Source organism: Diorhabda carinulata, chromosome X, assembly GCF_026250575.1.
Source record: "Diorhabda carinulata isolate Delta chromosome X, icDioCari1.1, whole genome shotgun sequence".
In the NCBI taxonomy this organism is placed as follows: Eukaryota; Metazoa; Arthropoda; class Insecta; order Coleoptera; family Chrysomelidae; genus Diorhabda; species Diorhabda carinulata.
Window position 1 is genome coordinate 493,540 of NC_079472.1, and position 26,300 is coordinate 519,839.

Genomic DNA, 26,300 nt, shown 5'->3' on the forward strand with positions numbered 1-26,300 from the left:
AACTGTGACCTGTAAAATAGGCCAATTTTGTTTATTATTGATTTGAACTAGAGTTTAAACCATAGTTTGAACCTTACTCTAATCTCCAGTTTTACCCTAGGTGGTAAAATTGGCACTCAGTGTGTGGACATGTATTTCAAACTTTCCAAGCAGTTAATTTCGTCGAATTGAATAGTGTAGCGGACGCTTTATATAAATAACTCAGAGTACAATTTTGAACAAACTTTAATTTGACATATGACAGAATGTGTCATCAATTGTCAAATAGGTTTCCAAAAAAATATTAATAAATTTGTGAGTTTATTATTGTACCGATTTTAAAAGAAAAAATAATTGACAATTATTGTTGAACTGATAACAGTATCATGTTTCATATCAATCAACTGTGATAACTTGCGAAGTCATTCTTAATATGGAACCATTTTGGAGAAAGTGCTGCATTGGAGAAAATTCAACCAAAATGAACATTACGCAGTTATTATTTCAAATATGATAGAAGAGAGTCAAATGGGATCACAAACGCTAGAAATTCTCAGACAAGGAGTTTGGGCTTCGTTAACGGGAGGATGGTTCTACGATCCTCACCAGGATGTTTTTTGTAACACTTTTCATTTATACATTTGGTTATATTTGCTCTGTGTACCTTTCTGCATTTACGTGGTAAGTAATAATCAAATAATCTAATTAGGAACGTTTATTATAAACAATTATTTATTGTAATTTAAATCTTCTTTATATAATAAAACATTATGTTAAACTTTATATAAACATGTTATGGTAGTAGAGTTTTATTTAAATTATTGATACATTAATTAAATAAGTATTAAGGTATATGTTATATATTTTTTTTGTAGTATTGTCCACCATCATTAACAGTCTGGTATTTTTATTGTGGTTCAGTTACGTTAGGTCTTACTGTATTGAAACTTGTTAATTATGGTCTCCACTATATGTATGATACCAAAGAGTGTATAATAGAAGAAATTGAAGATATACCGCAGGAATTGAAAAAGTAATAATTACCTAATCAAATATTATTTAATCACTTTATTCTTCAATTATATAAATATTTTTTCAGAGAAGAAGAAGGGATTGAATTACAGGAACTTCCTAATAAATCTAGTGTACAAACAAGTAGGACTGCAACAAAATTGCCTCATCTTCATGATATTGAATTTGGTCCTTTACATAGTACTGATGCGGAGAGTTTAGAGTTTGATATACACCAAACGGATTACACAGAAGGGGCTTGTAAACCCAGCAGTACTATTGGTAAAGTTGAATTATTTATTTATTGAGTGTATATTTACGTTTTTCTTATAGATTTAAAAGCGGAAGTACATAGGAAAAATTCATCTGAAAGTAGCGACGATAATCCAATCATTCCAGTGTCTAATCAATCTGAAACTAAACACACCTCTGATAGACGTCCAAAGCACCAACGTTCCAAAACTGATAGCTATGTAACTGTTATTAAAGAAGATAAAAAAGTAACCATAATGGATGAGCAAGATATGCCTTTGAAGCAAAGATCCCTTTTGCAAAGTGTCAAATCTGAGCTGGAAAGAGATTCTGGTAATTTCGATCAAATAGAAACTACAGGAAGGAGATACTCAAATTTTACTAGTTTGAGTTTTTTACCGTCCAGTGTACAAACTGAGATTAAACCGACAGGTTCTCTCGAATTAGGTTATATAGATAAAAATCTAAATCAACCTCTAACTTCCGAAGGGTTTTATTTTAAACCGACTGTTATGGGGGTGCGTCGTATAAGATCCACTGTCCTTGAAGCCTGTTGTCCTCCTTTATCCTTAGATCTCCATCCAAATAGCTTGGAAATACTTGGTAAGCGCATTTAGTCGTTTTATAGGGTATATTTTGATTAATTTTTCGTTATAGGGGCTAAAAGTTTAACTAAAAATCCTTTACCACCTCCCAGCTCTAGTTTAACAAGAAATCAACATCTGAATTTATGTTCTTATTACGGTTCTGAGATTGTTTATCCAATAGCAGAACAATCAGATGAACATCAGACTTCCCATGGACCAGATACTGATTTAGAAAGTATGGAACATAGATCCGAATCTGAGGTAGAAGAAAATGATCAAGGTAATTTTTATCATGATTAATTTTTTGGAAATTGAGATTTTTTTTGTTTCAGGTAGCCACAGTCCGTTGATGTATATCAAACAGAAAAAACTGAAAAGCGTGCCTTACGAAGACAAGTACCAACAACCGATTAAAATACTTTCAGCTACAACAATACTCAATACAAAAGAATGTAACAATTCCAAAGATAAACTTATAGAAAATAATGATAATTCAAATTCCAGTACCACGCCCGATATGCAAGATGCTAGAACTGATTTTTATAATACAGATAATGAAATCAGTGATAAAAATCTTTCATTCAGTAATTCTAGCATGGAATGTGAAGATAATAGAGCAGGGTAAGTTTTCTATAACCGTTTGGATCCATTGCCAAGAACATTCGTCATGTGGCTAGCGAGGGGTTGTTTTTAAAAAGAATAAATAATCCCCAGTAAAAAAATAAGTGAATTATTGTGGATGGAATTCATAAAAGACCTGGACAACATTGGTATCAACGAAAATATACAAAAAAAGTTCCAGAAGAGCAAAGGTTTTAGAAAGAGTATGGAATAGACAAATGGCAATGATATTTTCAAAAAGAACACCAAGAAAATTCACTATAACGAAGACGGTTTTTTTCCATAGCCAAAGAAAGCTTTGGCAGTGAAGATGATCCCTACTAATGTGTTTCTAATTTATGTTTTAATCTTCAAGTTGGACACCTACACCAGGACAAGATGCTCCTCCAGTTGAGTAAATAGAAATGCTTTTGGAGGGGCTTTTGGTTGAAAAAGTTGAAGGGTTAGATAGCAAGATGTGCTTTTAGTTGAAAGAGTATCGCATGGAGACTTGGAATTTGGGTGAAATCCTTAGTACATTTAAAGGAATCAATTCTAGTGAAGATGATCCTGAAAGGTCAATTCAGACATTAAAAGGGACAGGCTGCAGTGAGATTTGGTGTTTTAATCTTCAACAGGAGACAGCAATCCCAGTGAAGATGAACTCGGAGGGGTTTTTGGTTCAAAAAGTAGAATCATTGGATAACAGTGAGATTTGGTGCTTGGCTGTAATATTCGAATTCGATACTTGCACCAAAAGGATGCAATCTCAGATTAAAAATGACTTTTTCGTTGAAATTTCATGGTGATTGTTAAGTGCAAGAAGCAATGTGAATATACCAGGTTCTAGATATGAATAAATGGGTTCACCACGGTATTAAAGTGTTATTTGTGGTATATAAATATTAAGTGAGGAAGAATTTTACGGAGAAGTTAGTGCAACGAAGCTAAATTGGTGGTAATTTTTCTTTCCCCAACAATTTGTTATTGTCTAAATGATTATACAGTTTTAAAATAATCTGGATTGTTCTACAGTGTTGTAGTTTTATTTTTGATGCTACAAAAAGTGCCTATAAATACAGTGTATAAAAAAAAAGTAACTACAAATAGACGTGGGGTTGATTTTTTTTTTAAATATCAAAATTTTCTTTAAAAAAATATCATTTTGATCTATTTAATTGGAATATTGTGTGTAGTGGAAATATCCTTAAGAACCTGACTGATTTATTTGATTTGAGGTTTTCCCTTTAGGTCTATTTGTCCTGGTACCGAAGAAAAAATTGATAAACCGGTAAGAAGAAAACCGCAAAAAATATGTAGAATAGTTAAACCCGGTGAAGATGATCCGCCGGTGGTGGTAAGAAAAAAGAAAATAGCGAAGACGCGGAGGAGGGCGATGAGCGACGACCAAGCTGGTCATTCGAGATGTCAACATCAAAGAAAATTTCCCAACTTGACCGAACCTCTTAAAAGAGATAACGGTGGTTGGTGTAGTACCACAACCGTATCTTTAGAACACGACGTTAGTAAAGTCCTTCAAGACCAAGTCCCATCGACTAGTAGCCTGGGCGCTATACCAAAGAAAACCCGAAGGGACACCCAAAGTTCCATAACGAAAAAACTACCGAAAAGCGAATCGGAAAAATGTAGCGTATGCAGATGTAAACCGAGGTTGGATAGACAAAGAAATGAACCGACGAAAGAAAATAAAGTCACACAAACGCAGTTAAGGCATTCGGAGAGTTTGAGCCCAGTAGACGGATTAGAAACAGGACAGAAAAATAATTTATCTAAAACAGGTTAGAAAATGAACATTTTTATTAAAAAAAAAAAAATTCAATTTATCAATTTCTAGATACTAATAAATCGGATCCTCAATCTAAGAACGAAGACGGTTCCTCCAACGGTTCCAATAACGAATTAAGCACTTTATTACCCCCGGCGCCTCTATTATCAGTGTTCCTGCAATCCAGACCGAGCAATATAAGTTCCACAATGGGCTTGGAAAGTATCCGGTCGAATTCTAACCGTATGAGGTTGAAAAGAATGAACCGAGCCCATAGGAGAAGGTAATTGAATTATTTCATCTATTTTACATATTTTATATTTTATTTTTAGGACTAACCCCGTAGGTAAAAAGGACAATTTCCTATCAGGATACGGTGGTACATATACATCTAAAAATTTTAATGATACCACTGAAAGTTGTAGTCATTGTACGGCGGATGAATACGGTGATTTGTGTGTATTATCCTATGACGATAAAGGGGGTAGTATCGAACCGAACGGTCCTAGTACTTCGCAGGGGGCGGAGGTGAATCGTAGAAACCGACGTCGGAGTGATACTAGAAGGACAGTCGATATTTGGGATAGTAACAGTACGGAATCGATTTGTAATAGTTCGGTTTCTACGATATTAGACGTGTCTTTGCAAAAATCGATGCAACCGATGAATTTTCAACAGAATTCTGATCAATTCCAGAGGATAAAACCGCCTTTCGAACAGGATCGATTGCTATTATCAGAAGTAAGTAAGATTATTTTATATAAGGTGGTGTATTTGAACTACTATGAAAATATATCGTAGAAATTAGGTTTTCATATACGATTCTCTATGGGGGTGAAGAATTATTTCTAATTTGACTGGTGTATTAAAAGAGGTGTTGATTAAGAAATCATTTTGTGCTAAATCGGGTCTGTACTGTGGTTATCAACTCGATTTTTTGACTGATTACAAAATTTGTTTATTCGGTAGCGTTATGATTCTTTTTAGGTGGATATATGGTTTATTATCATAATGAATTGTTTATGACTAATTACATTGTTGCCACATAACCGATAATATCAAAGGAATACAATATTTTTTAAAAATTAGAGGATGTTAGAGTTTATATGTTTATAAGAGGATATCTTTTATATACAAATTTTTATTTTTGTTTTAAGGACCATATTTTGGAAAAGGAAATGAGGAAAGTTAGTTTTTCCATTGGAATTGTCTAAAAAAATCGTTGTTCATAACCAAAAGGGGTAATTTCCTTCCTGGATTTTGAGGAAAGAGACAGTATGTTGGATCTAGGGGTGATAAAACTTGTTGTTTACTAGAGAATCGACTGGGAAGGGGAAGGGACTGTTTTCTTTCAAGAAAATTGCCTGGAAAAGTCATTATAGGTTCTTTTTAATCACCGAAGGGGACAATTTTTGGATCGGAAAGTGAAAAATGCTCTAGTAAAGCTATCATAGATGCTTTTTAGTTACTAAAAGGACTGTCTTTCAGACCAGGAAGTGAGGAAGCTTGTTTTTTGGCAGGACATTGCCTAGAACATTATTGCAGGTTGTTTCCTGTTACGTAAGGGGACAATTTCCTGTCAGAAAGAGGAAATTATAGTTTTTTCCCAGAAAATCGTCCAAAAAAGGCATTAATGATCTTTCTATTAACCGGAAAAGGTAATTTCCTTTTGGAACTTGAAGAGAGGGACCATATTTTGGATCAGGAAATGAAAAAGACCGTTTTCCCCCAGAAGATCATCAAGTAAAATCATTATAGGTTCTATCAGTTTTGCTAAATTCTTAAATACAATCAGCAACCGTGGTTTAAGTCCCTCATTTGAAATAAAATGTCATATTTGAGGTTATCGGTGACATTTAGAATAAATCAACGTTGCCGAATCATTAAATACAATCAGAAACCGTGTTTTTAGTCTTTTTCGGTTGAAATAAATTCATTTAAACCGCGCGTTTGTCTTTGGTTATTAATTATTTGACTTTATCTACGGTACAAGTTTAAACTTTCATATTTGAGGTTATGTTTAACAACAAATCGTTTACACCGGATGTATGAGTGACATTTAGAACCTATCGACGTTGCCGAATCTTTAAATACAATCAGAAACCGTGTTTTTAGTCTTTTTCGGTTGAAATAAATTCATTTAAACCGCGCGTTTGTCTTTGGTTATTAATTATTTGACTTTATCTACGGTACAAGTTGAAACTTTCACATTCGAGGTTATGTTTAACAACAAATCGTTTACACCGGATGTATGAGTGACATTTAGAACCTATCGACGTTGCCGAATCTTTAAATACAATCAGAAACCGTGTTTTTAGTCTTTTTCGGTTGAAATAAATTCATTTAAACCGCGCGTTTGTCTTTGGTTATTAATTATTTGACTTTATCTACGGTACAAGTTGAAACTTTCATATTTGAGGTTATGTTTAACAACTAATCGTTTACACCGGATGTATCGGTGACATTTAGAATAAATCGACGTTGCCAAATCATTAAATACAATCAGAAACCGTGTTTTTAGTCTTTTTCGGTTGAAATAAATTCATTTAAACCGCGCGTTTGTCTTTGGTTATTAATTATTTGACTTTATCTACGGTACAAGTTGAAACTTTCATATTTGAGGTTATGTTTAACAACTAATCGTTTACACCGGATGTATCGGTGACATTTAGAATAAATCGACGTTGCCAAATCATTAAATACAATCAGAAACCGTGTTTTTAGTCTTTTTCGGTTGAAATAAATTCATTTAAACCGCGCGTTTGTCTTTGGTTATTAATTATTTGACTTTATCTACGGTACAAGTTGAAACTTTCATATTTGAGGTTATGTTTAACAACTAATCGTTTACACCGGATGTATCGGTGACATTTAGAATAAATCGACGTTGCCAAATCATTAAATACAATCAGAAACCGTGTTTTTAGTCTTTTTCGGTTGAAATAAATTCATTTAAACCGCGCATTTATCTTTGGTTATTAATTATTTGACTTTATCTACGGTACAAGTTTAAACTTTCATATTTGAGGTTATGTTTAACAACAAATCGTTTACACCGGATGTATGAGTGACATTTAGAACCTATCGACGTTGCCGAATCTTTAAATACAATCAGAAACCGTGTTTTTAGTCTTTTTCGGTTGAAATAAATTCATTTAAACCGCGCGTTTGTCTTTGGTTATTAATTATTTGACTTTATCTACGGTACAAGTTTAAACTTTCATATTTGAGGTTATGTTTAACAACTAATCGTTTACACCGGATGTATGAGTGACATTTAGAACCTATCGACGTTGCCGAATCTTTAAATACAATCAGAAACCGTGTTTTTAGTCTTTTTCGGTTGAAATAAATTCATTTAAACCGCGCGTTTGTCTTTGGTTATTAATTATTTGACTTTATCTACGGTACAAGTTGAAACTTTCATATTTGGGGTTATGTTTAACAACTAATCGTTTACACCGGATGTATGAGTGACATTTAGAACCTATCGACGTTGCCGAATCTTTAAATACAATCAGAAACCGTGTTTTTAGTCTTTTTCGGTTGAAATAAATTCATTTAAACCGCGCGTTTGTCTTTGGTTATTAATTATTTGACTTTATCTACGGTACAAGTTTAAACTTTCATATTTGAGGTTATGTTTAACAACTAATCGTTTACACCGGATGTATCGGTGACATTTAGAATAAATCGACGTTGCCAAATCATTAAATACAATCAGAAACCGTGTTTTTAGTCTTTTTCGGTTGAAATAAATTCATTTAAACCGCGCGTTTGTCTTTGGTTATTAATTATTTGACTTTATCTACGGTACAAGTTGAAACTTTCATATTTGAGGTTATGTTTAACAACTAATCGTTTACACCGGATGTATGAGTGACATTTAGAACCTATCGACGTTGCCGAATCTTTAAATACAATCAGAAACCGTGTTTTTAGTCTTTTTCGGTTGAAATAAATTCATTTAAACCGCGCGTTTGTCTTTGGTTATTAATTATTTGACTTTATCTACGGTACAAGTTGAAACTTTCATATTTGGGGTTATGTTTAACAACTAATCGTTTACACCGGATGTATCGGTGACATTTAGAATAAATCGACGTTGCCAAATCATTAAATACAATCAGAAACCGTGTTTTTACTCTTTTTCGGTTGAAATAAATTCATTTAAACCGCGCGTTTGTCTTTGGCTATTAATTATTTGACTTTATCTACGGTACAAGTTGAAACTTTCATATTTGGGGTTATGTTTAACAACTAATCGTTTACACCGGATGTATCGGTGACATTTAGAATAAATCGACGTTGCCAAATCATTAAATACAATCAGAAACCGTGTTTTTAGTCTTTTTCGGTTGAAATAAATTCATTTAAACCGCGCGTTTGTCTTTGGTTATTAATTATTTGACTTTATCTACGGTACAAGTTGAAACTTTCATATTTGGGGTTATGTTTAACAACTAATCGTTTACACCGGATGTATCGGTGACATTTAGAATAAATCGACGTTGCCAAATCATTAAATACAATCAGAAACCGTGTTTTTACTCTTTTTCGGTTGAAATAAATTCATTTAAACCGCGCGTTTGTCTTTGGCTATTAATTATTTGACTTTATCTACGGTACAAGTTGAAACTTTCATATTTGGGGTTATGTTTAACAACTAATCGTTTACACCGGATGTATCGGTGACATTTAGAATAAATCGACGTTGCCAAATCATTAAATACAATCAGAAACCGTGTTTTTAGTCTTTTTCGGTTGAAATAAATTCATTTAAACCGCGCGTTTGTCTTTGGTTATTAATTATTTGACTTTATCTACGGTACAAGTTGAAACTTTCATATTTGAGGTTATGTTTAACAACAAATCGTTTACACCGGATGTATGAGTGACATTTAGAACCTATCGACGTTGCCGAATCTTTAAATACAATCAGAAACCGTGTTTTTACTCTTTTTCGGTTGAAATAAATTCATTTAAACCGCGCGTTTGTCTTTGGTTATTAATTATTTGACTTTATCTACGGTACAAGTTGAAACTTTCATATTTGAGGTTATGTTTAACAACTAATCGTTTACACCGGATGTATCGGTGACATTTAGAATAAATCGACGTTGCCAAATCATTAAATACAATCAGAAACCGTGTTTTTAGTCTTTTTCGGTTGAAATAAATTCATTTAAACCGCGCGTTTGTCTTTGGTTATTAATTATTTGACTTTATCTACGGTACAAGTTGAAACTTTCATATTTGAGGTTATGTTTAACAACAAATCGTTTACACCGGATGTATGAGTGACATTTAGAACCTATCGACGTTGCCAAATCATTAAATACAATCAGAAACCGTGTTTTTAGTCTTTTTCGGTTGAAATAAATTCATTTAAACCGCGCGTTTGTCTTTGGTTATTAATTATTTGACTTTATCTACGGTACAAGTTGAAACTTTCATATTTGAGGTTATGTTTAACAACAAATCGTTTACACCGGATGTATGAGTGACATTTAGAACCTATCGACGTTGCCGAATCTTTAAATACAATCAGAAACCGTGTTTTTAGTCTTTTTCGGTTGAAATAAATTCATTTAAACCGCGCGTTTGTCTTTGGTTATTAATTATTTGACTTTATCTACGGTACAAGTTTAAACTTTCATATTTGAGGTTATGTTTAACAACTAATCGTTTACACCGGATGTATGAGTGACATTTAGAACCTATCGACGTTGCCGAATCTTTAAATACAATCAGAAACCGTGTTTTTAGTCTTTTTCGGTTGAAATAAATTCATTTAAACCGCGCGTTTGTCTTTGGTTATTAATTATTTGACTTTATCTACGGTACAAGTTGAAACTTTCATATTTGAGGTTATGTTTAACAACTAATCGTTTACACCGGATGTATCGGTGACATTTAGAATAAATCGACGTTGCCAAATCATTAAATACAATCAGAAACCGTGTTTTTAGTCTTTTTCGGTTGAAATAAATTCATTTAAACCGCGCGTTTGTCTTTGGTTATTAATTATTTGACTTTATCTACGGTACAAGTTGAAACTTTCATATTTGAGGTTATGTTTAACAACAAATCGTTTACACCGGATGTATGAGTGACATTTAGAACCTATCGACGTTGCCGAATCTTTAAATACAATCAGAAACCGTGTTTTTAGTCTTTTTCGGTTGAAATAAATTCATTTAAACCGCGCGTTTGTCTTTGGTTATTAATTATTTGACTTTATCTACGGTACAAGTTGAAACTTTCATATTTGAGGTTATGTTTAACAACTAATCGTTTACACCGGATGTATCGGTGACATTTAGAATAAATCGACGTTGCCGAATCATTAAATACAATCAGAAACCGTGTTTTTAGTCTTTTTCGGTTGAAATAAATTCATTTAAACCGCGCGTTTGTCTTTGGTTATTAATTATTTGACTTTATCTACGGTACAAGTTGAAACTTTCACATTCGAGGTTATGTTTACACCGTATTTAGATCGATGACATTTAGAACTAACCGGCGTTGCCAAATTTATTAAAACTTTTGTTTATAAATATGTAAATTGATGGGGTATTTAATTGAAATTTCAGTCGGTGTCGACGAAATTCAAGTGCATAATACCGAAACCGACGGACGAAAACGTGAAAAGGACGAAAAGTTATTACGCGTTCAAAGTGTGGCCGCCGCGGACGTACGTCAAAATCAGCATGGACAGATTGAAATTGTTGGCGCTTCTAGATCGAAATTTAACTTTGCGCGAAACGATAATTTCCATAATATTGGGCGGTTCCGTTTGCGCATTGGGCTCGATATTGTTGTACAAACAATTTTACAGGGACGTATCGGCTTTCGCGTTTTGTTTCGTAACGGCCGGTTGCCAATATTCGTTGGTGAAGAGCGTCCAACCGGACGCCGCATCCCCCACGCACGGTTTCAATAGAATAATCGCCTATTCGAGACCGTTGTACTTTTGTATATTCGCATCCTTGGTACTTATACTCGATTCGAATTTATCGGAGCGGACGCGCGACTCCTCCGGCTACGATCTCAATTCGTTCCGGTTAACTTCCGGGCAATATCTGCGTCTGTCGCGCGATTTTTTCGTTACGTTCATATTGGCGTTTCCGCTGTTGTTTTCTTTCGGTCTCTTTCCTCAGATCAACACGTTTCTCGTCTATATTCTCGAACAAATCGACATGCACGCGTTCGGCGGCAACGCCGCCTCCAATCTATCGGCGGCCTTTTATTGCGTTTTCCGATCGTTTTTTACTGTGATAATATTGGGGGGCGTGTGTTACGGGGGTTTGAGCGAGACCAAAGGGGCGCAGCATATTTTGTTTTCGATATTTTGCGCGTGTCTCGTAGCCGCCTGTTACCACCTCAGCAGATCTACCAGCGATCCGACGCATATGTGGAACATGTTGAAGGATCATCTCTGGCTGCCTGACGTCTACAGGGAACAGCAGAACCGGGGAGACGGCGGCGAACCCGCCGCCGGAGGGGGCCAAAACGATCAGGTCGGTAATTATTTATCGAGTTTTTTATCGTTTTATTTGGTTTTTTAACATTTATTTTCGATTATTCCCCATTTTTTATGATTTTTCCTTCAGAATCATTCGATTTCTTATGTTTCACAGGCTCAAATTAAATTTTTGATATATTAAATAGCAAAACTATAACTTAATCAATAGCTTGGGACAACTGGTATATATAATTTTTCATTTTATCACTTTTTATCGTAATATCGACGACAAAACCCCGAGAAAAAAATCAAACGGGTGCTTTCTATTCACCAATTTACATAATTCAATCACTTTCTCATTCTATTTTTACCATTTCTATTATTTAATTTGATTTTCTACCGTTTTTTCATAATTTTTCTTTGAATCATATGATTTCTCATGTTTTACACGTCGAAATTAAATTTTTGATACATTTCCTACGAAATCATGACTTATTCGATAGTTTGGGACAACTGGTATATCAATTTTCACTATTTATATTGTTAAATTTGATTTTCTACTATTTTTGATAGTTTTTTCACCAAATTTTTTATGATTATTCGATTCTACAATCTCTAATTAATTTTTGATCAATCAACTTGATAATATTTTCCAATAATTTGGGACAACCGGTATATATACTTGTTAACGTTGTCAATCATTGTACTACCAACAAAAAAAACGCGTAAAAGACAAACAAACGCTTTCGCCTTAATTCATTTGCTTTCTTCCTCTATTTGTATTATTTCTATTATTTAATTCATTTTTTTTCACAAAATTATTTAAAATTAATTTGATTCCTCACGTTTAACAAGCTCAAATTCATTTTTGATATGTCCACTACAAGATTTCTCAATAATTTGGGACAACTGGTATATATACAACTTGCGACGATATCACGTGATTGTTGTTACCAACTGATAGACCAAAATGTTCCTAACTAGTGACATTTTCTAATTCAATCAAATCTCTATTATTGATTCCGAATCTACCTTCATTATTTACGTTTATGTTATTAATTTAAATAATGAATCTTTAATATTAATAATAATGAATAATTCGTGATTAAATGTGTGTATTCCAACAATCTTCAAGTCGTACTCGTTCGGAATTGATTCTTATTATCAACTCAACAAAATTTGTCTCTCGATTCGTGTTTTCTTATAAAGTAAATTTAGTGATGTAAAATTGATTAGTGATAAAATTTAATTATAAAAGAAGATAAACGACTTGAAATACATAATGAATAAATTTAGGCATTGATATATTGTGTATAAAAGTAAATGTTCGAAATTTTGTATTTCGAGGTTATGTTTATACCTCGCAGTTTTTCGTCTACGGTTTTAAGTGATTTTATTGATGTTTTATGTTGTGTTTTCTTTATATTTATTAAAACATTCACGCATATACTGTACACAGTGATTTTTGAAAAACTTTTTCGAATAATTTTGTCTCTTAAGGATAAGCCCATTATTATACAGTAAGTACAATTCCAATCCATTTTATTCATATTTATAAATTATAAAATGTAGTTAAAACTTGAAATTACAATGTTATGTGATATATTATGATACAGTGTGAAAAAGAAAACAGAATGAAATATAAAGAAAAGTATAATTCGTATACTGAGTGACCTAGCAAAGTTCATATACATCTAATTTTCATATACACCTAGAAATACGAAATTTTTCAACATTTTTTGGTTACAGGGTGATTATAATTAATAATCGTCAAGATTTTCTTTAAAATCGAAGTAAATTTCTTAATATTTTGTATTTGATATAAATATAATTTGAAAAGTATACTCCAGATCCGGTTTTAACAATTTTTTTTTTCAAAATTTTCTTATATATTATAAGGAGCATGAACAAAAATATATATATTTCAGGATAAACTCACAAAAACCGATTCCAAAGGCATAAATACTAAAGAAAAGACTGTAAAATTTCCTAATAATAAAGAACAATACCCCGAAGACGATGTTGCGGATCCGTTGCCTTTGAAATTACAAAAAATCAACAACGCCAGATTAAAAAACGACCTAATATTATGCAGTTTAATAGCGATTTTAGGTAATATCGACAAAAATTTACCCAAAAATCGATACCGAAATCCGATTTTTACTTTACAGTTTTCGCAGTTCACGCCAGTACCGTATTTACGGTACTTCAACCGGAATTGGGTCCGGTTTTATGGTCCATAGGCGCTACATTGGGGTTCATCTTACATTATATCATTCCTCAATTTAGAAAACATCTTCCTTGGTTATGTATCGCCAGACCGATCCTTCGGTCACAGGAACACGAACATTATCAGATCAAAGGACCTGCCAAAATTATGTGGTTCGAAACGGTAAGACATTTCATTATTTATACAATTTTTTTTAAATTAGCATCAGAAATTATTGAATATCTAATTTTCTGAGCTCATTATATTTTTCAATTATTTTGGACAGCTGGTATATAACTTTTGTTACGTCATATGATTCATAAGATATTCATAAATTGAAAAAAGTTTTTAAATGAAAAAAAAAACGATTCGAATTTTGTAATTTCTTACGAAAAAAAATTTTCATGTTTTTATACTCAAAATATCAAATTATAATTTTTCTAAACGGATTTAGCACTCAATTAATTTTTATTAAACTTTTCAATTATTCGGGACAGCCGGTATATAACTTTTATTATGTTATTTGACGGAATGTTTACTGGATTTCTATATTGGAAATTCAATGCTACCAACGCTTGAATTAAAATATCCCTATGCTATACGACAATTCAATAAGGTCGAAAATTGTTTGTTGACATATTAGCAAAACAAAAATGGCTGAAATTGATGAAACGCCGAAATTTAATACAAAGAATAATGTTATATTACAGTTAAATAGAAGAATAAATATAATTAATAAAGTTATAATTTATCGAGGTAAATTTTATTATATTAAAGAAAATATAAAACAACATTGAAAGATATTTATTTACAAGCGATTTGACTTAACCTCACTAATGACATTTCAATCCTTTTTAAGTTATATATTTCGACTTTTTATGATAATTTTGTGTTTTATTTATGATTGAAATTACTTTCAGGTGTACGTATATTTTTCATTTTTGGAACGAAACATAGTGTATCCACTTTTGTTTCTCTCCGTATTGACTGAAGACTCTCCTCGTATAGTATCGAAATACGGTACTCTACGAGGTTCATTTATAGTTGTGATATGCGGAATAAAGTGCCTAAGGAACAGTTATTCGAATCAGAGTTCCCAATATCTGATTCTAGTATTTACGGCTTTATTTTACAAATACGACGTCAGGGACGTCGGCGAATCCTTTTTGGTTATCTACTTTTTTATGGTTACTATTTACAATAAAATTTACGAGTTGTTGTTAAAGGTAAGTCGATAAAAATATTTTATTTTCCAATTTTCTTAATGTTTTACTTAATAAATCGTCTCGACTTTAGGTATCGTTTGATAGAAAATTGATTTTGAAAAATGTTTTACTTGAAAAGAGACGATTTATTAAAAAAAAAAAACATATTTTTCAATAAATTTTCTCTTTCAGATCCAATTTGTTGTGACTTACATAGCCCCTTGGCAGATAACGTGGGGCTCGGCGTTCCACGCCTTCGCCCAACCTTTCTCTGTACCCCATTCCGCCATGTTGTTCCTACAAGCGATTTTATCGTCCTGTCTCTCGATGCCCCTGAATCCTTTCTTAGGTAGCGCCATATTTATAATATCCTACGTACGTCCTATTAAATTTTGGGAAAGGGATTATAACACCAGACGAGTAGATCATTCGAATACTCCACTTTCTTCCCATTTAGACAGAAATTTAGGGGCGGACGATAATAATTTGAATTCGCTGTTTTACGAACATCTCACCAGGTCCTTGCAGACTTCTCTATGCGGTGATTTAAAAATGGGGAGATGGGGTCCGGTGAATCAGGGAGACTGTTTCGTATTAGCATCGGATTATTTAAATTGTTTGGTGCATATCATAGAAATGGGTAACGACGTAACCACTTTTCAAATGAGAGGATTGGAATTTAGGGGGACTTATTGTCAACAAAGAGAAGTCGAAGCTATTACCGAAGGGGTCGAGGAAAATGACGGTGAGCGTTATTATTTTGACGAACGATATTCGCGGTAAATAACGCCCGAAATTCGGTTTTAGGTTGTTGTTGTTGCGATACTGGTCACCTACCGAATATGCTGAGCGTCAACGCCGCTTTTAATCAAAGATGGTTGGCTTGGGAAGTTATGGCTGCGAAATATATTCTCGAAGGTTATAGCATATCCGATAATAGCGCGGTGACTATGTTGCAAGTTTTTGAATTTAGGAAAGTTTTGGTCTCTTATTATGTTAAGGTAAAAACAATTTTTTTATATATTAAATTTTTTATTTATTTGGGACAACCGGTATATATAACTTTTATTATTTCCTCGCATAGAATGTTTTGTAACCAACTCGTTATTTCAAAACTCCCTATACGAAATGACATTTTAATTAAAATTTCATTGGTTGTTGTAAAACATTTGACGTTGGTACGATGATTTGATTGGTTGTTATAAAATAGTTTGTTATGACAATTTAGTAAAACAAATATGGCGGAAATTAAAATAGAAATGCCGAAATTAAATCGAAAAATTATGACGAAAAAACAATTAAATACGAAAATAAATATGAAAAAACTAATTAATCAAGGTAAATGTTCAATATTTTTTGTTAATCACTTGTTTAATCTATTCTTATTAATATAAATGATTAGGTTATGTTACATTTCGAAATTTTTTCATATTTTATTGAATCTTATTACATTTAATGATTTTATTTAAAAAAAAAAGTGATTTAATATATTGTAGAAAGTTTTGAACAGGTCAGGCTTTAATATATTTTTTTATTTTTATGTTTTTAAATCTTTTTGATTTAGACGATGAAGAGACTTAATATCAAGAAGATTTAGAAACATAAGCATATCAAAAGGTAAAGGAAATAAGAAATTAAAGAAATTTGTTTATTTAGATATCTATTGGTATAAAAATGTTTTATTGTGTCGAATTTTTTTTAGAGTATAATATTTTATTTGCTCCGTTCACCGAAATTAGAACATTGGTTATTCAATCCTACAATTTTGAAAGCCCTATCTCCGATGGAACACAGAACGTTCGTCGATTTAGATCCAACTTTCAACAGTAACATCGACGAAGATTACGACATCCAAAACAGCGGCATTACAAAAAACAGTTTTATGCAAATACACGGTGATTGGATAAAATATTGCGTAGAAAGATCTGAAAAGAACATCGAATGTGGATTAAACGCCCCGTTGACTCTATTATGTTTCGCGTTGAGTCTGTTAGGTAGAAGAACTTTAGGTGCGGTTTCCCATAACACAGTTTCCGGAGTGGAGTTTTTTCTTTACGGCCTACATGCTCTATTCAAAGGCGATTTTAGAATATCTTGTGCTAGAGACGAATGGGTTTTCAGTGATATGGATCTACTTAAAACCGTGGTAGCTCCAGGTGTTCGAATGTCTCTAAAATTACATCAGGATCATTTCATGGCAGCCGATGAATACGAAGAGCTTTCCACTTTATACGATTCCATTTGTAAACACGAAGAGGAGTTGGTTATTTCACACGAAGGTGATCCGGCTTGGAGAAGGGGCGTGTTGAGTGGAGCACCTAGTCTTTTAGCTCTAAGGTAAGATTTCAATAATTTATTTCTCAATTTCTTTTTGTTTAATTAATTTTTTAGGCACGTTTTCGATGAAGGTAACGATGAATACAAAATAATAATGTTAAATAAACGTTATTTGAGTTTCCGTGTCATAAAAGTGAATAAAGAATGCGTTAGGGGCCTTTGGGCTGGTCAACAACAAGAACTAGTCTATTTTAGGTACGAAATAATATATAGGATGTCCTAAATTGTATATTCGAATCGATTTATTATTTCAGGAATCGTAATCCGGAACGTGGTAGTATACAAAACGCCAAACAAGCCCTTAGGAATATAATAAATTCGTCTTGTGATCAACCCATAGGGTACCCCATATACGTTTCACCCCTTACCACGAGTTATGCGGAGACCAATGAACAATATTCTAGTCTAGTAGGGGGATCGGTTACTTTGAAGAAGATTAAAAATTATTTTTTTAATACGTTTAGAAGGTGATTTATTAAAAATAAATAAATATAGTGTTATTATTTATTAAATTTTTTAGGATAAGAAAAAGGTGCGGTGAGGGTTGTTCTAGCGGATCGGCTAATAGAGAGGAAGTTAGTATGGGACACGAGGGGATGTATGCCATGACTCCGATGTCTACTTTAGCCCATACCGGTAGTCAATCTACGGATGGTTCTCATTTGGGCGGCAGCATCGGGAGAGGATCGAGTCTCAGTAGAGCTTCGTTAGGTGAAAATATTGAATCGAAAATTTTATTTTTTAATGATATTTTGAATATACAGGTGGTAATAGGGGTAGTTTAGTTTCGATGGGGAAACCGACTAGTTCGACTTTGGTCAGTTTGGCGGGATTATTTAAGGAGAGGGATGAAAGGTCGGTATCTCAAGTACCTGATGTTCAAATTCGAGGGGGAGGTGAAGAAAGGGTCGTCGATACAAATTCCGTTGCCGAAAGGGATTGTGCAATAAGGGTTAGAGTAAGTATTAAAAAAAATTATATTCAATCCCAATGTTTTCAATTTAATTTGATAAATTTTTTAAAATATCCTGTTTTTTGTTTATAAAACTATAAATATGTTGATTGCCTTGTTGCCAAATCTGAAAAAAATATGATGAATCTATTGTATAAACAATATGGTAGCACTTGAAGGTGATATTATTACCAAATGTGCCTCGTAAAGGTTGAAGTGTTGCAAAAAAAAATTATTGCAAGAAAATTTTTCTATCAAGATTTTACTATGTTGCCAAATTTAGGTTTTTTCCATAGTTTGGTGATGCCAAATTGTTATTTTTTCATAAATATTGAAATAAATTAGTATTTGAAGGTCAAATATACTTTTTCAATGCTCGGCAAGTGTGCAACGTTGCCAGTTTATTCATTAAATGTTGATAATTTTATTGATTCCTTATCAAAAATAATTAAAACTTTATGAGATTTAATTTTGCTATCAAGATTAGGAAAAATCTCCCTACAGAAGTAAATAGACGTTGCCAAACGTTAGGTTTCACCGATGTAAAGTTGTTATATCAGTGCGCGAAATTGCCAGGTCGCCAAGCGTATTTTCACGAAGCTAGCGAAAGCTGCGCTGTTGCCAGTTTTTCAAAAAAGGAGATAATCATAAAACATTTTTTTTTTAAGTAAAGATATAGCGAAATTGTTGTATTAGCTCGTGTAGTTGTTGGTGAAAAGTGCGCTGTTGCCAGTTTTCCATCAAATATCGATAATTTCACCGAACATGTTGGAAAACAATTTTTCCATCGAGTTTTTAATAAAATTTCCGTACAGAAGCGCACAGACGTTGCCAAATGTAAATTTTTTCCATATTTGGAAAAATTTTCGTGACTTTTTTTTTGGAAAATCGCGATGTTGCCGAACTTTATTTATCACTCGAAATACAGAAATCGCTCAATAGTGCCGCGTAAAATAAAGTGTTGCCAAATATATATTTAGGAAGCTAGTGAAAAGTGCGCTGTTGCCAGTTTTTAATGAAATATCGATAATTTCGTCGATTTCTCGTTAGAGGTATGGAAAATTTTTCGCAAATCAATTTTTTTATCGTGAATCGACGAATTTTCCGTTGAGAAAAACGTACACGTTGCCAAATTTCTTTACATTCGATGCAACTTTTCTAATTTTATCCAAGTAAATTGCGATGTTGCCACAAGATACGAAGAAATTGCGATAGTACTAAACGAAACTGTCGAATGCTACACTGTTGCCGCACTTTTTCTTCGAACATTTGGAATTTTTGTGATTTTCAAAGAAAATATCAACAAAACAATTTTTTATATCGAGATATGACAATGCCGCCGTATAAAAGCACGCGACGTTGCCGAATAAAATATTTTCCGCATTTAGGAGAATTTTTTTGGAAAATTGCGATGTTGCCGAACTTTATTTATCACTTGAAATATAGAAATCGCCTCAATAGTGCCGCGTTTAACGAAGTGTTGCCAAATTTACCTTTAGGAAGACGGTGGAAACTGCACCGTTGCCAATTCTCCGTAAAATATGAACAAAATGGCCGTACAGAAGCGTGTACCGTGTTGCCGAATGTGATTTTCCGCAAATTCTAGCGACTATATGAAATTTACAGCGTTGCCGGATGTGATTTTTTTTCTTAAGTTTTACGGAAAAACGAAACGCAACATGAAAAATGCGATTTAATTGAAAAAAAAAAAAAAATTACAATTTACAAAATCGTTTTGATCGGACACCTCAAACTCATATAATTGATTTTGTCGTGGATTTCGCACCATCGTTCGAACGAGCAGATGAAATCGTTTTTCCACGGATTATTGGCCATTCTCAAATTTTCCACCGCCGTCAAAACTTCCAATAAATCGGCGCCGATTTCCCGGAGATTATTGAAATTCAAATTGAAATTTTCGACGTTGACGAAATCGTCGAAAGCGTATTCGCTGATCGATTCCACCCTATTATAATCCAATCTCAGATCGCCGATGAAACGCACCCCCCTCAACAAATAATAACTGACGAAAGTGAAATTGTTGTGGCTCAAATTCAAGGCGGTTTTTTCGTGACGGGTCGCGTTCGCGAACGCCACGTCGAAAAAACTGTACGGCCGATAGGGAACCGCCGGAAAATGCCTCAATTTGTTGTAGCTCAAATCCAAATGTTTCACGTTCACCGTGCGCACAAACAAATTTTTCGGCAACAGTTCGATGTCGTTTCCGCTCAAATCCACTTTGCGCAAATTGCGTAAATTGAAAAAAGCGTTTTCGGCCACCGTCTCGATTCCGTTGCCTTTTAAAAATATTTCTGTGATCGGTAAATTTTTGAAAATATTCGCCGACACGTGGCGGATTTTGTTGTAATTGAAATTCGCCGATTGCAATCGCCTCAGTCCTAGGAAAACGTTTTCTTCCACTATAGACAAATTCGATTTTTGTATACTTATAGTACGTAAAAGCGATAATCCCTCGAAAACGTCGAATTTCAAAATCGGTACGTTTTCTTCTCGTATATCGATGTCGGTGATTAGCGTGCGGTTTTTCCAAAAAACGCTTTTCACTATTGTCGTTTTATTGTTTCCCGGTAAAATTAACGTTGTGACGTTACCGTAACATTCGACGGATAAAACGGCACTTAACACGTACACCGACGATAACATCATACCGATTCGCGACGCCATTTTCTTCTACGACGTTTCCGCAAAAACTCGCGACGTGTTTTTCGAAAAATTATCATCCGACGATTCGGTTCAATTATTAAATAAATAACAAACAAGGTCGCGATACCGTAAATATGTTTCAGATAAAAGATATAAATTTTTCGACATCGAGAAACTAATTAAACTACGATAATTTCGTAAATTCCCTAAAATTTCCACCCTATATTGTAAAAGACACATGAATTTGCGGTAATTTCACAAATACACGCGACTATCTTTGTCAGGATCATCGAGAAATTCTTAAATTTAAACGTGTATCACTATAAGGACGATCAGGATAGTTTCTAATGAAATATTCGGATGATACTTACGGCCCAGTAATGAAAAATTTTGGACATCGTGTATAGAAAAGCCAACAACGAAAATGATAAAAAAAAAATCCCTGTACATATTCGTAGGACACCCTGTATAAAAGCTTGTGTTTTTTTTTTTTCGTCTAATTATAATTTATTCTTAGATTACAGATTCGAATGCTGTGTTCGATTCGTTAAATCAGATACGAAAAGTGGAAATATTGTGGCCGAACGAATTTATAAGGATTAGAGGTGGAAAAACGTATTGGAAAGATTGGAAACCGGAAGTCGGAATGGATGGAACGGTAAATATTTTGTATTAAAGGAATATTTATTTTTTTTTAGGTTCTTCGGTACAATTGCTTTCCTCGATTTTATTATGGGAAGGAAAACCTCCTAATGGACCAATTATTGAAGGAAATTTTCCAAAAAAATCCATTTAAATAAATATACTAAGAACAGGACACCGAAAAAATGGTTTCCGTTGGAATTGAAATCGATAAATCAATATACCTGATTTCCATCTGTAAATTTTGCTGAAACTAAACAAAATCGAACCGTTTTTAACACCAATGATCCCATAAAACAATTTTTTTATAATTAGGACATTCACCGTTACCCAAATTGCCATCACACCCCGGGTAAAACTACTAATGGGACATTTAGGCTCAATGGATAAACTGTAAGGCTTGTTTATGGGTTTTCTTCCTTTCGCTCACCCATTAAATGGTCTACAGTCCTTGTACTACATGATGATGTCTTCTCAAGTGACCTTTAATGGTATCGGAACCCTTTTGTGGTACCGGGTACAGAACAATAGAAAAAGCAAGTAAACAGGTGCTAAACTAGTTACTGGAACAATTTACAGTGTTGAGACAAGCGAAGACTATAACCAAAGAAGATCAGCTGATTTTATAAACGTTTGGAGGTACTGCGAACACCTGAGGGTGCAACCCTCTATTCACATTATCTCTAAGTGTCAACACCAGATCACTACACTCGGAAGTGTATGAAAAAAGAAGATCTTCGGTAGCTACAGCCAACATTTTGTAGTAGAATTAACAGATCAGTTGTAAATTCTGGGTTTCTTAGTATCGTAGTAAAAAAGGGGGATACGATAGATACCATTTATGGTTAAAAGAACAGTGGCTAGTCTGTCCATTGATTGCTCATCTATATCCAGTTTAGTCTCCTATGTATGGTAAAAAGACCAGTAATTAGTTTGTTTAAGAGGAAACATTAGTTAATACAACAAGTAGAAGACCCATCTATATCTACCGTAACTTCTTTCAAGTCAGATGTTTTGTATTATCTCTGAGTTTATCTTGCAAGTAGTCTACCGAGAAATATGATAGTCGCACCAAAAATGGACTCAGTGCCCCGTATATGACAATAAACTGAAGGAAAGGTGATGTTTTAAGGGTTTGGTGCTACCAGAAGAAGAATTACACACAAGTACGAAGGAAATTTATGTGATTGGAAGGGTTTTGATCCCGTTGCTATCCAAAATGAACCAATATGAAGGCGTTATCAAACCGCGGATATTACCAATAACTTTGAGTAGTTTTTCTATTAGAAAATTCTACAGTGATGATTAAAACTTCTATTAATTTTTTTTTATTGGATATTGAACGTTTTGTTTATGTTTTAGGTGGTGCATAAATGGTTGCCGAGCCATAAGGATCCCAGCAGAAGGTCACATATTGAAAAAACAATCCTTTTAGTTAATATCGATGATAAATACGTCCCGATAGCCGAAAACGGCGTACAGGATCTCGGCGCGGAAGTATAGCAAAAGTTATACATTTCGGAATCTTAATACTTCCATATAATTTTAAACTAAAGTCTCCGGAGATACAAATACAAGTTCCTGTTTATGAAACGATATTTTCTTTCTACTTAATTAATGTAATTAATTCAAATTTTCTTTTTTTGAATTGAAATTTTTCCTTGGAGACTTTGTATTTAATTTATTTCCATAGACTGTTGCGATTTTTATTTCGTAGGCTATCGATACGTTATCGAGTGTTTTCTTGTTTCGCAACAGTTTGGACATGTTTTTAACTGTCACAGTCACTCTCTAGTTCAGTTCTACCTTGAGTGAGGTTAAATTATCGCTTCTACAGGATTTGAATCATATTTTTGCAATCTTGAAACATTTTACAATCAGTTAAACGGAAATTTAACCGCCCCATCCCTATAATTCTTTCCATAATCTTCTGTGATCCTTTTTTTCATACTTATTTATATACTAAAGTTTTTCTGGAAACTTCTTTTCTCGAAAAAAAAATTTGTAAATTGTATTAAATATCAGGATATACACTTTACGTATTTATATGCTAAAGTTTTTCTGGAAATTTCTATTTTCAAAAAACTAGGATTTTTATTAAACAGGTAGGTTTAAAGTACAGGTATTTATTGTAGAGGCCTATTTTCTGGAAAAAACTAGAATTTTACAAAATTTTGAACATTCGGAATGTTTTATAAGACAGGAGCGTCATCGAGATCTACAATTCACTAATTTATATCCGAAAGTTTTTCTCGAAGTTTCTATTTTGAAGAAAATCGTAGTTTTGCCAAAATTTGAAAATTCTATTAGACAGGGGCGGCTTCGTGGTGTACACTACACATATTTTTGTACTAAAACATTCCTTGGAGGTTTTATGTTGAAAGTGTCAGAGGTTTTGCCAAAATTTGAATTTCCCATTAGACGGGGGCGGCTTTGTAATCTAATATACGTGTTTAACTAATAAAATATTTCGCTAAATTGGGGTTTGTTTCAATTCAGGTGATTTTACTGTCCAAACTGTTGACTGTAAATAGAAAAACATAACGGAAATTCTATACACTTGTTGATATTGTAAGGAAGGTATATATTTAATACGGTTGGATATTATGTATATTAGTTGAAAAATAATAATAATAAAACGTAGTATTTGATCAAAGAATTTTTACATGATTGCCTTAAAACGATAAATAGACTGATTTTTTAGGTGTTACACTTATTCGAATATGTCATTTCTCTATTTATAGCCGGCAAAATATCTCGTTTAATCGATTTTCATTCATAATCCCAACTAGTTTTACTAGATTTTTCTAAAGTATACTATTCCAATTCACTTTTGCAGGTTATTTTACCACATAGTAACATTAGAATAGAACAAATGACGTTTGACTGACACATGACGTACTTTAATTGACATTTCAATTGTCGTATTTAAATAAATACAATACAAAATATCAGTTTATATTAAAATTTTCCTTCAAATACTTTTTTATTCCAATTTAATTCGGTTGAGATTGAGGTTATGAAATACTTGTAGGTCTTACATTATAAAAATAGACGTACGTCATTAAATGAGTTGATAATTACATGTCGCCAAACTTTGTAATTATTTTTCAAAAATTCCAAAATAAGCAATCATATTAATCGAAGCACTAATACATGAAACTAAATCTGTAGTTCGATTTAGTTACCGAATATAGACAAAAATGTCACCGACCGTTTAATATGTTACGGAACTCCATCAATATTTTTCGATTATAGTGAAACAACGTCCAAAATGGACCGTAACTACCCTATTATCCTAGAAGATCCTTTACTGGGTTTGTGTTAAGTTACGGTTACTGGAAAGGTAATAAAAAAAACTTTCTAAAGTGCAAAATTAGTAGCGCGCTTCACCTTGTATGTATTATAATTGAGGAAACCGGCAAATCGCATCGTTAATGACGTACGTCGTTTTTTATAAATCATTTAATAACCGATTGTTTAATTTTTTTTTATTTATTTATTTTTTGTTACGTGAAATACGGATCTGTTAAAATATGTAGGATGTCTTGTTATATTGTAAATATGTAAATATTTATTTTATGGAAAATTATGTCACATTAATTGAAAAATTTTAGTCGTTATACGCTTATTTAAAAAAAATGTAAAAAAGCAGGTTTTTTTTCATGAGTTATTTTCCAAAAAAATTACATTTTTGATAATCTCATCACTTGTATCGGTACTGCAACTTTTTTAAATCAAATTTCGACCCACAAAATGGTACTAAAATCGGTAAAAATAATTTGAACACATTGATTAAGCTTAGACCACACAATTTTTATAACCAAAACAAGCCTTAGGTATCTGAAGAGGATAATTTGATTATCGAAACGTGTGTCGGATAATATAGTTATTGCAGTTAGCTCTAATTAATCAAGAAGTTTCAAATTCTTCACTAATTCGGTTGTTTTGAAAAAAAAATTAATTTTACTTGAAAATAACGCATGAAAATTATACCGGTACCAGTCGAAATGTTCAATTTCGAAAATGAAATTTTCGTTCAACAAATTTTTGAATAAAGTTTAACGTATAATTAAATTGTATTTCATTTTACCGATTAATCCCTTTAATGTTTTAAAATTAAATCGAAAAAACCAATCGGTTGATTATTTTAATACACCCATTTAGTACCTGAACGTAAGCGAGGAGGTTAGAACTCAAAACAAATTCTTATCGCAATTTATTTGGTTATTTACTGCCTATTTACTCGTTATTCTCATTTTTACAGTCTTCAAAATTCCATTAATACCCTTCTAGATACGTGGTACAAAATTTTTAATATACGTAAATATATTATCACAAATTAATTGTGTATCTATCGTAATATGGGTCAGTCAGGTCCTGACTAACAAGATGGCCATAATGTTACAAGTTTAGTGGTGCTATTTAACCTCATTGATTCGTGCTTTCTTCTTTTTTATAGCGTAGTGTTCGATGTTGCGAAATTTTTCATTTCGACTTAATTTGGTGTCCCAACTAGTTTGTTTTCAAAAATATAATAAAAAAAGGTTAATACGTTAATTTTCTATTATTTGTGTTGTGGAAGAAACAAATAACAAAATTTAAACG

The 26,300-nt window shown here is 32.9% G+C and overlaps 1 protein-coding gene across 2 annotated transcripts; it reads left to right on the forward strand.

Annotated features, from left to right (window-relative positions):
* The first annotated feature begins 238 nt into the window (after window positions 1–238).
* On the forward strand, window positions 239–25,769 carry LOC130902652 (pecanex-like protein 1). 2 transcript variants are annotated; one of them, XM_057814895.1, is made up of 22 exons: window positions 239–660; window positions 855–1,012; window positions 1,079–1,272; window positions 1,324–1,845; window positions 1,900–2,109; window positions 2,162–2,450; window positions 3,681–4,228; window positions 4,285–4,498; window positions 4,548–4,956; window positions 10,812–11,738; window positions 13,612–13,795; window positions 13,855–14,075; window positions 14,813–15,118; window positions 15,290–15,842; window positions 15,905–16,098; window positions 16,800–17,434; window positions 17,489–17,629; window positions 17,689–17,901; window positions 17,955–18,145; window positions 18,199–18,392; window positions 21,568–21,708; window positions 23,055–25,769. In XM_057814895.1, the coding sequence occupies exons 1-22, from the start codon at window positions 490–492 to the stop codon at window positions 23,193–23,195; spliced, it is 6,756 nt and encodes a 2,251-aa protein (XP_057670878.1). In that variant the 5' UTR covers window positions 239–489; the 3' UTR covers window positions 23,196–25,769. The 2 variants fall into 2 exon arrangements, with proteins under 2 accessions (XP_057670878.1, XP_057670879.1); XM_057814896.1 differs by lacking the exon at window positions 10,812–11,738 and having other exon boundaries at window positions 240–660.
* The last annotated feature ends 531 nt before the right edge of the window (window positions 25,770–26,300 follow it).